The sequence below is a fragment of the Crotalus tigris genome, unplaced genomic scaffold, assembly GCF_016545835.1.
Source record: "Crotalus tigris isolate CLP2741 ecotype Arizona unplaced genomic scaffold, ASM1654583v1 scf7180000024337.5909745, whole genome shotgun sequence".
Classification (NCBI taxonomy): Eukaryota; Metazoa; Chordata; class Lepidosauria; order Squamata; family Viperidae; genus Crotalus; species Crotalus tigris.
The window spans coordinates 110,626-125,810 of NW_024100507.1; the positions used below are offsets into that span (position 1 = coordinate 110,626).

Below are 15,185 nucleotides of genomic sequence, written 5' to 3' on the forward strand. Positions count from 1 at the left end.
TGGCTCAATCTAAGTTTTTAATGCTTCAAAAATTGCTTTTAAATATAGCTGGTATGTGGATAACAAGAAATGATTATAAAATAGCTTACTCTGTAAAATACCATTTTTGTGGTATTTGCAGCCCACCAGAATTGTAATCAAAATTTGGCTTCAAAATACAGCTTTGGTAACATTTTTTGGTCTTTCATTTATTATTTAGTGCTTATTTTTAGTGCTTTAGTGCTTATTATATAGTGCTTATTTCTAGTTTTATATCTTGCCTTTCATTCAAGAGCTCAAATGAAATATTCACTTCCTCCTCCCATTCCTCTTCCTCTGCCCACATACACATATGAGTAGGTTGGTCTGAGAAAGCTTGATAGGCTTCAGCCACCCAGTGAAATTTCATGGCTGAAATTGGACTGTTTATGACTAAATAATATGCTACTTTGTGTAATAAATTAGGCAACATCCAAAAATTCTTAAAAACAGGTTGCAAAATTCAGCTCAGTAGTCCACTGAAGTCACCTTTTCATATTCCTTCTCAGCCTGGGGGAAAATGTTTAAAAAGCTTTTGAAAAAAGAAATGTAGCACTTGAAGGGGGGGGGGGAAACCCTTGCCTGTTTCACCCCCAAACCATTTCCTACACTCTTATTTTGGCCTATTTGACCCTAGTTAAAGCCCAGAAGAGACTTGGATTAGAAACGAGTTGTCCAAGTTGATGTCTGCTTAGAAGATGATATAATTAAGGCCGCTGGAGATAGACAATGTGGAGAAGGAAATGCAAGATCCACCATCAGCTCTACAAGAATACTGTTTCAATACTAAAGGAGCATTCTCTACCATCCTCTAAAACAGAGGTCTTTAAACTTGGCAACTTTATGACTTGTGGATTTCACCTCCCAGAATTCTTCAGCCAGCATGAGGAATTCTGGGAGTTGAAGTTCACAAGTCTTAAAGTTGACAAGTTTGGAGACCCCTGCTGTAAGGCGTGATTTTTATAGGGCTCATCTGAAGTCTTTGTGCAGTCTCATAGCACAATTTCTCCACTGATATAACTGGCTGTTGTTTTTTTTTAAATGCAGGTGCTCCAGGTCCTCCCGGTGAGCCGTTCATCTCCAGATATGGTTCAGCCATCACAATCCACTGGTCGAGTGGTGATCCAGGGAAAGGGCCCATCACCAGATACGTCATTGAAGCACGTCCTTCAGGTACCGATACTGGATTCAATTCACCTTTGATTGTTTCACCCATTTGTTTGGGCTCTTTTCATTATTTGAACAGCCAGAAAATCAACTGAATTTTCTTAGCTTGAGCCCGTTTCTTCCAGAAGACCTCTAAATGAGTAATTTATTTGGGTGTGTTCTTCTGCTACCTCTGGATCAGAAGCGATTGAGTAATCCAGTCAAAGAAGAGATGAGATGGAATTATTATTTTTTATTTATGGAGAAACTAGGCACAAATGGTAAATTAAGCAAAGGGCAGTTTCTTTCATGGATAACATCATATATTCATATAAAATTTTAATATTCATTAGAGCAGATTGGTAATTCTTTCATAGCATGGTTATTCTAGCTACACACATTTTGGAAATTACCTCTTCTGGTTCTTGATGTCATAACAGTTGTGAGCTGCTTGAGTAACTTGAAACTGAATATCCAGACCTCTGAATACATGAAACTGATATATTTAAAATCTCCCCATAATTGGAATGATAAATTAAAGCCACTTTTCCCCATTGATGCATTTGCCTCTTTCCAGCCAAAAATCTCACTGAATCCCACCATGAATTTACTTTTGGGGAGTCTTCCTCTCCAAAAGGATACAGTGACTCTGAGTATACTCAGCTTGCTCTTTTCTTCCTCTTATAAGAGGATAATTCCAGGAAATGAAATGTTCAGCTAAAAGGGATGATTGATGAACCCAGAGGCCAGGAGCTGGATACATACAAGGGCATAAATCACCCAACTGCTTTGAAATAGACTTGGCCTTCCTTTTTAATGAAGCTGCTGTGAATAACTGCCTTTCACAGACCTCAAAATGAGCAGATGTCAGAGCATGGAGGCTATTAATTATCATTAAGTCTAGAATGCTTATCAAAGAATGTGTGAAAGGCAGACAGTACTTATCCTGACACAGAAAGTTAACAGTACCTTTATTCAATGGTGGGATTCAGCTGGTTCGCACCACTTCAGCAGAACCGGTAGCTAATTTTTTGTTGCCCAGGCCCAGAATGGACTTCCGGAAGCAGCATCCACACAGAGAACTGGTTGTTCACATATTTGAATCTCACCACTGCCTGTATTGGACTATGTATATGCACATATGAATGTTGCTAATACAGCACCCAGCCAAAAGGATCAAAACTGAACAAAAATGCATCCATATTAGCAGATAAATATCATTATAGATTTTTTTAAAAAAAAACACATCATTTTAGCATCCTGGGTGAAACAGGTCATCATTAGAATTGGAAGCATCATACATGAAATAAGTCATAATTTGTCTTCTGATCTTTGTACCCTGTATATCCCTATCTTTGGATTTCCAGCTTCATAATTTTCCTTTCTGATTCCATTCTCACATTCATTTGTCCTGAATCTCTCTCCCAGCCTATCTACCTTGTACTTCCTCTTTTTATACAAATCCCTCATTACAGTTCTTTTTTTTCCTAATAAGTAATTATGGATTCTTTCGCCCTTCCCAAAGAAATCAAATTAAAGTTCAGCTGATTGGCAACTGACTCATATTTATGACGGTTGCAGTGTCCTGGGGCCCTGCGATCACCTTGTGCAACCTTCTGACAAGCAAACTCAATGAGGGAATCCAGATTCACTTAACAACCATGTTACTAACTTAACAATTGCAGTGATTCACTTAACAACCGTGGCAAGAAAGGTCATAAAATGGGGCAAAAACTCACTTAGCATCTGTTTCACTTAGCAATGGAAATTTTGGGCTCAGTTGTGGTCATAAGTCAAGGACTACCTCTAAAAGCAGGACAGTAAGAAGACCCTGGAAAAGACAAAGGATCACTACAAGTAAAAGAGGTTAATCTGAGAGAAAGTGTCTGGATTTCTAAAGATTGGAGCAGAACTTCCTTCTCCTTTTTCATCTCCATGGCATTTATTCCATCGGTAAATAGAAGTCCCAGAAATTAAATTTTAAAGTTGGTCCCTCTTAATCATCTGCAACCATCAGTCCAGCTACTAGAGCTATAAGGCAGTCCTTCAATATAGAATGCAGAATGTAAGTGCCATGATGCTTCAGCAGACAGCTGACACTGCAAATAACTCATAAACCATATAAACAGGTTTTCTACTGCCATATAGGTCAAATATACAGGCCTGTGCTAAAACAAAATCATTGATACATCCTCTTTGTGATTTCTTTTTGATATATAAACTAAGCAGCAGAAATTCTAAAATGTTCCAGTGAGTTTACAAGGTAAAACTTCCATCTAAGACATCCTTGCATGTTTTCTGTGAATTACACAGTTTGAGGAGAGAAAACATGATCAATATTCTGAACTGGCTGCAACTGCAACTAATTAAAAGTAAATCTTCCTTGATAACTATGAACCTGCTATACAATGACATTTTCACAACCGTTGTGGGACTCTGCTCACTGGTCTCTGGAATTGGCATTCATATATATATAGTTCTCGTGGAGCTGTTCTAAACAGCAGAGCAAGATCGGCACAGCAGTGCTGAGCGCTGCACTGGGAAGACTGACGAGGAGTGGGAAGGAATTGAGGTAAAAGTTCCCCAGAGCCCTGGGGAAGGAAAAATGGGGAAAGGTATACCCCCCCCCAGCCTCAAATCGTCCGATCTGAGGCAACGCTGATCCCAGCGCTGCTGAGGGGCTGTGGGGAAGAGAAGAAAAAGGGGAAATCCACTAATCTTAATGAGAAGGTGGATGAGGAGAGGAAAATTCACCAATGGAATAATCTAAACCTGTGAAACCAGAGAGCCAAACGTCTTCTAGAGCTGGAGACCAAGTCAAGATATATATCCTTAATACTACTAAAAATGCAGGGCGCAGAGGCAGGCAGTTACATAAATCAGCTCCCAGATCTCCTTTCATTCCAACTCTGACTGCTGATGAAAGCTTAGTGACTTTTTATCTACAGGCTTGTTTGTATTAAATGGTCTGGATTATTTTATCCTGGTTCCTTTTTCTTGACAAAGAGTTAAAGAATTTCTAGCTCATTCTGCTCTCATCAGTTAGCCACACCCTTTATAGGATTCGAACCTGGGCAGTTTACATACTAGGCAGTGATTTAACCACCAAGCCACAGGGTATCCTCCCCTCTTTGTCAGTCGAATCAAGGGAGTATATACGGAAAGTTTTTCAGACAGACCGGTCTGATTGATTACACCTTGGCATTTTAACTGTTATACTGCAGTTCTACTTTTTACAATCTCTTTTGCCTTGCAGCCCCCCAACTAGGGGTATTAAGCAGGCTCAAGTCAGCTACTGCGAAACATTTTACAAATCCAGATTTCTTTTTTCTTGACAAAGAGTTAAAGAATTAAGTTGGGAGACTAATATGGCCATTTCGAGCTCACCCTTTATGGGATTCGAACCTGGGCAGTTTACATTTTTTAAAAAAAATTAAAGATTCCTGCTGTACAAATCATACAAATGCCGCAATTAATTGTGTAAACAAGTTGCTTGCATGTTTCTGTCATTATTTTTAGAATTGAGACTCTAAACTCATTTTCCAGCATTCAGGACACCATTCTCCTATGTTTGATGTATATTTGTGTATTCCTGTGTTTTTGCATTTCCTATTGGAACTTCACTGATTTCTTTCTCTTCCAGATGAAGGGCTGTGGGACATTCTCATAAAGGATATTCCCAAAGAAGTGACTTCTTACACTTTCAGCATGGATATTCTGAAGCAGGGGGTCAGCTATGATTTTCGAGTCATTGCTGTCAATGACTATGGCTATGGGACACCTAGCAGCCCATCCCCTTCAGTGTCAGGTATTAAGGATAGAATCTAGCTTCGGTCATGTCGGCATGCTTTGTACTAATCTTTAAGTAAAAGCTATAGGAAGCGGTGTGCATGGGGCATAGGCAGCCTCACAGGAAAGAGGTTACTTGATTCCTCTTCCTGTTTTGCAGCTCAAAAAGCCAATCCCTTCTATGAAGAATGGTGGTTTCTGGTGGTCATTGCTTTGGTGGGACTCATCTTCATCCTCCTCCTCGTCTTTGTCCTTATAATTCGTGGGCAGAGTAAGAAGTATGCCAAGAAATCTGACTCAGGTAAGTACCAGCATCATCTCAAGCCTTCATTTGCCATAAGCAGGTGCTTTCCACTGAGGGCACTACACATCAAATATCCATCCATCCATCCTTGTGTGCCACCAAACTGGTACAAACTCACAGCAGCTTGCAAGCAACTAGCAAAAATATCCAAACCAGTTAAAAAAATCCAGAGTAAATATAAAGATAACCAATAATCAATCAAAATTACAAGGTGGTGATAACACATTATTCCACCAAGTTTTCTTTGGAAAACTGTCATCTTCGGTAGCTTATAAAACATGAGAAGGGGTGGGGCAATTCTTAAGTCTAAGGGGATGGAATTTCATAAGGCTGAAGCAGCAGCTGAGAAGTGGAACCTTCTGGTCTCCATTCCCCTTATTACACAAAGAGTGGTGTGACCCAAAGTTTCTCCTGGGAAATACATACCGGCCAGGACAATTTGGATGAGAGAAAGTAGTCCAGCAGGTACCTAGGTACCAAGCCATATGGCGTTTTATACGTCAAAGCCAGCACTTTGATCTGAAACCATCTGGTAACCAATGCAGAACCCAAAGCAGCTGTATAATCTGCTTGGGATAAGTAACATCCCTCAGATACCAAACCTTTGCATTTTGCATCAGTTGCAGTTTCTGGGTTGCCTTCAAATGTAAGATTCAAGATTTTAGTGTCTCTATCAGCAAAATGCTATGCAAAATAAGCTCAGTGACCAGACAGGCATTTTCTTTGTTCTCCTATCCCTAGCAGGGAGTTAACAATCTTAATCAAAGCCATTGATTTTGTGACAGTGTTACCCATTCCCATTTTGCTAAATTCCTGAACCACTTCAGTGGTGAGAGTTAACTTTCTGTTGTAAAGATAAGTCACATATAAAAAGTTTGGTGTGGGTGACCTGCATACTTTGCAACTTAGCCTAAGAAATCCTCAAGCAGCTCCTAACATAGCCAATGCAGTTTGCACGCGTATGTCAGTTTTTCCCCTGTCTCTTTGCACAAACATTCTTAAAGAGAAACTATTCCTCTTCTGCCTTACATGAATTCCATCTTGTATCACAGAACCTCATCTATTTTGGTTGGTGCTCCATAGTTTTGGTCATCGTTCTCTGGGATAGCAGGAGTAGAAGTTACCATGAACTGTCTCTTAGAATAGCCACGTAAAGCTTTTATTGCTGGGAAGTGATCCTTCCCCAAATGTAACAGATTAAAGTCAGGAAATGGTGTCTTACATTGATTTGTGCTTAATTAGAAAGTTAATGTTGATTTCTTTAAAATATATATATATTGCAGTACTTAAAGTAAATCCTTAATTTCATTTAATAAATTCCTATTTACCCTAATTCCTGTATTATTCCTGTGTAGGATCAAGAAGAGGTAGATGATAAGAAATACGGTGGTATGAGAATTAAATTAAAATTACAGCACAAAATGTTGTTCTGGATGCAAAGCATGTATGAACAATGTAAGAGATTAAAGTCAGGAAATGGTGCCTTACATTGTGTTTACAGGGACAATTAACTCCTCGCTCAGCATAAAGCATCAAATGGCAGCTTATAGAGGGGACCTAGATCTTGTTTTTCACTGATGAATCACAATTAAAAAATCAGAAGGTTTAGAACAAACTTCTGAAATTGTTCTTTGGGAGAGAAAGAAGCTTGGCAGAAGTCTCTATGCTTTAAAAAAAATGTTCCAAAATGCTAACAGCTTTTGTTCTTGTTTCCCTCTCCCCCTCTCCCTGTTTTAGGGAGCAACTCCAAGTCTAATGCACTTAGCCATGGTGAAATGGTCAGCCTGGATGAGAGCAGCTTCCCTGCTCTAGAACTGAATAATCGACGCATGTCAGTAAAAAATTCCTTCTGCAGGAAGAATGGAATATATACAAGGTACCAGTGACTTCCAGACTCCTTAGAAGAAAGATGTGGGGATGGGGGTAAACAAATCTGGGAGAGGCCCCTTGCTCTCCCATTGAAAACAGGCTTCCTTCTGGATGACATCTCAAGAGCTTCTGTGTCTCTCCCAAGGTCCCCACCACGGCCCAGCCCAGGTTCGCTGCACTATTCGGATGAAGATGTTACCAAGTACAATGACCTCATTCCAGCTGACAGCAGCAGCCTTACCGAGAAGCCTTCAGAAATCTCCGATTCACAAGTAAGCCATGCTAGAGGCCTAAAAGTGGAGAAGTTTTCAGCTGCAATACTACAGAGAGTCTTAGGAATGTCACAAAGGCCATTGGAAAGGGAACGGAGTACTTCCACTGCAGAATGGGATCTCAAGGCAACCCCAAAACAAAACTTTTGCCATAGGTGATCAACCCCTCCCCCCCATTTGCTGAATTCTGACAAAATGATATATCAGGGAATCACATTGTATGCCACAAGTGTTTCTTTCCAGTGACTTCCTTGAGCTTGCCCCCAACTGAAGGATTCTACTAGGTTTATTGCTAGAAGAAGTCTGGTCATCCATGACCAGAAAATAGTTTTCAATAGATTGGATTGTCCAGATAAAAAAAACCTGATAATTACCCACTACAAAAAGTGATTTCCACTAGCTTTTCCACAAAGTGAACTCTGACGATTGTTCTTATTGTTCTGTGATCAGTTTCCCCAAAGGCTAGTAACTGAACTAGTATAGTTTTGAGACTAGATTCTACTCAGCCTTCCCTCTCTCTCTCCATCCGAAGCCCTGCTTAAATATTAAATTTTCTTATCTTAAGATTTCACAGCCCTAATATAGATTTACTCGAGGGTTGTTACGCTAAAATGTAAACAGATATCTGTTTATTTGCTATGGCTTTTACCACAGCATTTGCCAAAAAGCTGGGAGTCAGAAGGGGCTGTTTAATAGATTGACAAAGCCCAAAACAAGTCAGACATTATATTTAGACATTCGTTTTAAGGAATGAAACGCTTTGAAACAAATGGTATTTTTTTTTAAAAAAGTGCTCATATCCAATTGCCCTGTACCAGGTACCTATGCCCTCTTGATTCTCTTCTCAAGGCTATAGTTGAGAGTGTTCTTGTTAAATAATCCCTCTAAAAATCACAAGTTCCATTCTATATATAGGAGGCTAATCAGAGAAAGAAGTCACCCATATCCCTAGCCCTGGGTGAAGGGGTCATCGGTCACCAACCTGCCTGTTTCAGTCCTGAGTATGACTTTTATAATATTTTAATCATGTGTATTGCCTTTCCTCCTAAGAGCCCAGACTGATGTTTAAAAAAGTAAGCATGCAGATGTCATTGTAGCAAGCATGTAGTGTTAAAAAAAGCCCTAAAACATAGAAATAACTTATCCTAGGATTAAAATGTTCCTTGAATTGCTAATGTATGTTCCTACACATCCTTCTGGGGAAAGGGATGCTGATCAGCAGAGGCAGCAGAGTACCACTAAGGGAGGAGTACAGGGACATCTGTCTCAGAAACTCAGGATTAGGACAAAGGCCGTTACAGCCAGGCCTTTCTTTTCCTTGCACTGTTGCCAAGGGCGACAGGCCTAGCAGTTCGGAGGCTAACAGGAGTTGGCAACCCTGCCAGGCTGTAGCAAAAACCGGTTCCTTTGTCTTTTTTTGTGTAAGAACAGAATCTTTGCCAAATGGCCTGGCCCTCAACTGGCCCTCACCACGCCAAGGGCAATTAGTAGAGAGAAGAACTGCTGTGACAGCCAAGTACCCATGCCACAAGTACATCTAGGTGCAAATCTCTCCACACATCTTCTTCCTGGATAGCACAAGCAGATACCTTGGAGCTATCAGCTCAGCTCTGGAATATTCAGCAGACCTTTGTGAACACATCAGGTCCCCAGTTTACCCAGATTAACAAAATATGTCATTAGTGTCTGAATTGTAGCTTTGTTAGGGGGGAAAAAACTAGCCCAGGCCAATAGATTGCCCTTCCAGCAATTTGCCAGAATTGCTGGTTAAAAATCAAGGACTTTCTACATGGAAAGTAATCCTTTAATCCTGTACAGAGACAAAGATTCTACTGCCCATGCTGGCAAACTTTTATATTAGTGAATTAAGTTTAGATAATTACTGTCTATGCAGAAACACTTATCTTCCAAAGACAGAAATGAATGTCAGACTTAACCAAGTCCATAGGACAAGGCTGCACTCTGAAATAAGCTTACTTAAATTAAAATCTTATTAAACTCTGTAGCATTTTCTTTTAGGGGATATGGTGAAGGAGACTTGAAGAGAAAAAGGTGATTTGAAGTCATGTCTGTTGCACCTGTCAGCCCCTTCTTAAATTAATTCCTAATCTTTGGGAGTAGCATGTGAGTCAGGAGAAGATGCAGCTTCTTTAAGAACTTGCTACTATTGGTGTCCTGTGTGCTCCCAATCAGCTTTCAAAGCCAGATGACTGCACTGTGCACAGTTCTATTTCTGTTCTTAAGATGAACACGGGTTTGGCTTCAGCAGACTCCCCATGAAGTCAGAGAGCACTTGGGGAAGAACCTGAGAACACCATTTCAAAGTGCTGGGTCAACTTATGTTGCAGAAAGCACCGTTGTACTGATTTAGCATGATCCTTGCTGTACATACACTATATAAGTAGTCCTAGGATTATAACCGTAATGGAGCCTACCTATTATGGTCATAAATTATGATGGACATAAATCCAGGTTGGTCATGTGACCAGCCCGATTTTACAACCTTCATTGTGGCAGTCATTAAGCAAATGCTGTGGTCTTTAAGAGAATGCCGTGGTCATTAAGCGAACCCATAGAGGTTGATTTTGCCAGAAACCTGAAAATAAATTGCCTTTATTGGGAAAACCATCATAAAAACGTGGTCATGTGACCGCATGGATACTGCAAACGTGTCCAGTTGCCAAACACTCAAAGTGCAGTCACAAGACCCCATAACTTTGAATCCAGGTGATTAAATACCCTCAGGGGGATCTATTGTAACTCCAGTCACTAAGCAATCAGTCATAAGTCAAGAACTATCTGATACTGCCCCAAAGTAATCTATAAAATGTAGTGTAGTACAGAGGTCCCCAACCTTTTGGGCACCAGGGACCGGTTCTGTGGAGAAAGGTTTTTCTGCAGACAGGAGAGTGCATGGTTTTGTGTGCTGCCTGCATCCCACAGATGGGGCTTTGCTTGTTTGTGCAAACCGGTTGCTGGCATGCCGCGGCCTGGTACTGGTCCATGGACCAGGGGTTGGGGACCCCTGGTGTAGTAAATGTGGAGTGAAGCACATGTCATTGCTTTTAAAGGAGTGGAGAGAGAATCACATAAAACTCCTGAAATTGAGGGCTGCAGATTTTCATGACAAGTCCTCTAAAATTAAATGTGGCCAGACAGTCCTGTTTTTGAAGCAGACAGTCCTCTAATGAAGAGTCATATATCCAAGAACTATAAGCACAGTTAACAGATTAATCAGGTACACAAGTCATCTGACCTCCATCTTTTCTATTATAAAGGAATACATTGCACCACTTTTTAAACGATAGCTGTTCTAATGCTGCATCTGTATTTAAAATTATTATATGCATTTATTTTAATAATGCGCAACTGGCCATCAACATATGAAGCAACATGGCTGGATACTGTACATTTTCTGTGAAATGTCATAACTACCTTCTTTTTCTAATACAAGACTGTATAAAAAGTACACGCACATGATAGGGCAGGAGCATTAAGATTCCACACTAAAGTGGCTTAATGACTGATTTATGATGCAAAAATGCCAGTTATAATCAAAGGCTCATTTACAGAATGATTTGGAAGTTCCTTTTATATTACTTCAACATCCCAGCCATTGCTGCTTAGCTTCAGGTACCTTCCCATCTCTCTGTTTTAGACATGGGGAGCACACAGTGCCTTTCTTCCTCTCCTTGCTGATCACCTTGTTTTCACTTTTCTCAATCACCTGAATGTCAAGGCCCTCTTATCTCCCACTTCCTTCTCCCCAATGAAATTAGTGCAGATGAATACCACTGTTGAGAAACTCTTGGAGCACTAAACAAGCTGAAACCTGCGATTTGATCTGTACCCTAGCTGGGCAGGGATTCTCATGAAAGATCTCTATTGTGCTTCTGCAAATGGAGAAGCTGAATTCAATTAACGAGACTAGAGGCAGAGTTGAAAGGAGGGAAATGAGCCAAGTTTGCCCTGCCCTGCCCAATTCTTTTTTTTTTCTTCCCTCAATAACATTCTTTAAAATACAGATGTTCTCAGAGAATAAATATTCAGTTACCAGCAGATGACTTTTAATACTAGAAAGTTCTGTCAGGAAATTTCTCCTTAGTTTTAGGTTGCTTCTCTCCTTGATTAGTTTCCATCCGTTGCTTCTTGTCCTGCCTTCAGGTGCTTTGGAGAATAGCTTGACTCCCTCTTCTTTGTGGCAACCCCTGAGATATTGGAACACGGCTATCATGTCACCCCCTTGTCCTTCCCTTCATTAAATTAGACATACCCAGTTCCAGCAACCATTCTTATATGTTTTAGCCTCCAGTCCCCTAATCATCTTTGTTGCTCTTTGTTCTAGAGTCTCAACATCTTTTTACATTGTGGTGACAAAACTGGATGCAGTATTCCAAGTGTGGCCTTACCAAGGCATTGTAAAGTGGTATTAACACTTCACATGATCTTGATTCTAGCCCTCTGTTAATGCAGCTTAGTACTGTGTTGACTTTTTTTTTTTTTTTTGGCAGATGCAGCACACTACTAGAGCACAGCCTTCCAAATTATCATTTTAATAGTCAAATGATTCCACAGTTTTCTGAAATGTTCAGTGTTAAAAGCCACTGTAGGGCAATGGGATTGGATTAGGAGCAGGGAGATCCAGATTCGCTTCAGTTATGGAAACTTACTAGGTGTCTTTGGGCCAGTCATTCTCAGTTTAACCTGCCTCACAGGGTTGCGGTTCTTTAAAAGAAAATTGGAGTGCTATGTAAGCTCCTGAAAAAAAGGAAGGATTTCCATTTTAACAATGAAAAATAAACTGTTCCTTCCAAACTAACCAACAATCCATCTATAAGTAGAAATATACTTTTAAAAATAAATGTAATAGCATGTATTTGATATAAAATATTTCCAAGATGGCTAATAATCAAAGAATGCAATTATGGACAAGGTAATAGAAAAATATAAAAGGCAAAACAAAAAAAAATCCATAGATAACATAATACTGTGGAAATGTTCTCTGTGTGGTTACTTCTAACTTCCCAGCTTGCTTTTTTTTTAAATACCTAGAGAAGTTACACATAATTTTTCTGAGTTCACAGACCGCTTGATGTGTGAGAAAGAGTTTTGTACTGCCTACCTCCTTTATCCTGTTGTGCAGTCATTTGACATCATACCAAGTGTGAATTTGTTCTGCCTAGAGGGCAGAGCCAGGCCCTGGCTCAGTAATTTAATTTTCCTTCATGGTGGCTACCTAGAAGCTGTTCAGCTTCTCCATCTTATAACTAATGTTTTTCCATCTCTCTCTACAGGGAAGTGACAGTGAGTACGAAGTGGATCAGAACCATCAGAAAGCCCATTCTTTTGTCAACCATTACATCAGCGACCCAACTTATTACAATTCATGGAGGCGCCAGCAGAAGGGCATCTCCCGCGCTCAGGCCTACAGTTATACAGAAAGTGACTCTGGGGAGCCTGACCATTGCCCTATGTCCAACAGCACCAGTACCCAACAAGGCAGCCTCTTCCGACCCAAACCCAGTAGGACTCCAACCCCACAAACCCCAGTCAATCCACCTAGTCAGCAGAGCACTCTTTACCGACCACCCAGTAGCCTTGCCCCGGGATCCAGAGCCCCTATTGCTGGGTTTTCTTCCTTTGTTTGATCTGTCTAAAAGAAAGAAGATGATGATGAAGAAGAAAGGGGTAACAACAAAAAAAGGATGGATTTAATAATAACAACCATGACTTTTGGGTCCAGAAGTAATGAGATGATGTTGGAGACAATCAGGCATAACCGAGATGGGATTCACTGACAGCTCCTGCTTCTAATATTGCACAGTGCTCTTCAAAGGGATTCATCTGTCTGCAGATGAACATCTGGAGCAAAATAGGAGATAAGCTTGTTTTCAGGCCTATTGTTGAAAGAAGGCTGGAAGGCAACAGGGTAAAACTGGGAGCCTCGAAGCTAAGAGGACATTTGGTATTATAGTCACACCTCCCTGCAGTTCAGTTTTCTAGAAAAAGAGAAAAAAAAAGTTGATGTTTCTCAGAATAGTTTATCGGGGTTTGATTTGTTTGTTTGTTTTGTTCTCCAACCAAAGCTTTCCTCGGAGGGGAACGGGTTAGGGCTCTGCGAGCTGTAAATAGGAGCCAGTTGAATTGCTACAGTCAATGGTCTATATGCTGGATGCAAGGGCGAGGCTCAAAGGACTTGTCAGTATGAACATGCTCCTGATGGCTAGCAACTGGCCAATAAGAAATGGAGACTCCTGAGACTCACCATGGCCACACCATGCCATGCCACGGCACCAGTTGCAGGGAGATGGAACAACTTTGAAAAGCTTCTCAGATTGATGCTACCTTGAATGAACTAGAGGGGGGGTTAAGTGGGAGGAGCAGCACCCACACTTGGATCACCTTCTTCCATTCGCAACCAAGAGGCTATGCAGAATTTAGCTGAGCTCCACGGTGCTGACTAGACTCTGTGCTGTATCGTTTTCTTTCTGTGCATTTTGTGTGATGACGGGAGAGTGCATTTGAGAACGGTTGGAGAAACTTGCAGCCGTCAGAGGAACTGTAATATTGTCACTGGGCAGCCAGTGCTCTTGGTATCTCCTCCGCTGAACGTGGTCTTCCTCTCTTATTGTGGGAGAAATACACATCCGCATCCAACCAAGCCTCAAGACATCCACCCCACATGGTTGGCTGGTGTTTCTCCGCCCCCTCATGTCTTCTCAGATCCTTTTTCCCCCATTCACTTCACTGGGCAAGGAGGAAAGAAGGAAAGGGAGAAACCCTGGTCCAAATCAAATGCAATTTGAAGGAGCAAAATACAGACAGAGATTGTATCAGGTACGAGATGCAGATGTGCTCAACTCAATCCTGCACAGCCCCCTTCGTATTGGATCACTTCAGGGAGTTGTTCTTTGGCTTCACTGCGGTGTTTGCCCCTCTGGTTTCAAAAGTAAGCCTCTTTTACAGGTCCACGGAAGTGGAAAGTTTCTCCCCATAGTCTTTTAAGGGATTTTTTTAAAAAAAAAATATTCACAACCACAAATATTAGGATGAGGAGAGGAAGTGGAAGTGAATGAGGGGCAAAATACATTCAAAGTTACAGTTCTCCCTTTTTTGCTTTTTTTAAAAAAAATATTTTAGTGCAAGGGTCAGGTAAAAGTTATGTTTCTAAGCATCGAATAGAGTATATATACACACACACACACACATACACATGAGCAAACACACACACACACAGAGTGCCTATTGAGTCCCAAGATCTGCAGTGGCCATATTTTTTTTTTCTAATAGAGTTTTGGGCCAGAGCAAGAAGTCCAGGAATAATGGGAAAAGGGGAAAAGAGAAAGGGTGACCATTCCACTTTTGTTGGGTTATCTTTTTCCCTTGGCTATAGCTGTCTTCATTCTATTCCCTCCACCTCACCCCATGCCTTTATTTGCACATTGTTTTCCAAGCCTGGTTTACAAAGCATTGAACTGGCACATCGGGTCCTTTTAATAAAGAATCAAACTGCAGTTTGAATGGTTTTATGGTTCTTTCACATCTTGAACTAATCGTCTCATCACAAGCCATTCAATCATAAAATGATTTTTTTTCCCCCAGGAAGGATCATAAATTTCTGCCTCTTTGAAGGAACAAAATAGTTTAATCGTGGAAAAGGATCTTCAGGCCATCATTTGGATGCTTTGAAATTTGGTGACCTGATTTAATCCAAAAGATGATTAAACAACTTCATAAGCCTAATGTGTACCATTGAAGATATTAAATAGGCAGGGCAACTATTAATT

General features: G+C 40.7%; 1 protein-coding gene across 2 annotated transcripts in view; it reads left to right on the forward strand.

The window, feature by feature from the left end:
* LOC120300023 (protein sidekick-2-like) overlaps positions 1-14,905 on the forward strand; it is a 36,793-nt gene extending 21,888 nt beyond the window's left edge. For both annotated transcript variants that reach the window (XM_039325505.1, XM_039325506.1), the window contains 6 exons: positions 1,066-1,191; positions 4,808-4,972; positions 5,114-5,254; positions 6,995-7,133; positions 7,272-7,398; positions 12,693-14,905. In XM_039325505.1, the coding sequence (XP_039181439.1) occupies positions 1,066-1,191; positions 4,808-4,972; positions 5,114-5,254; positions 6,995-7,133; positions 7,272-7,398; positions 12,693-13,046 (1,052 nt within the window). In that variant the 3' untranslated portion in view covers positions 13,047-14,905. The remainder of the gene's footprint in view (positions 1-1,065; positions 1,192-4,807; positions 4,973-5,113; positions 5,255-6,994; positions 7,134-7,271; positions 7,399-12,692) is intronic.
* The last annotated feature ends 280 nt before the right edge of the window (positions 14,906-15,185 follow it).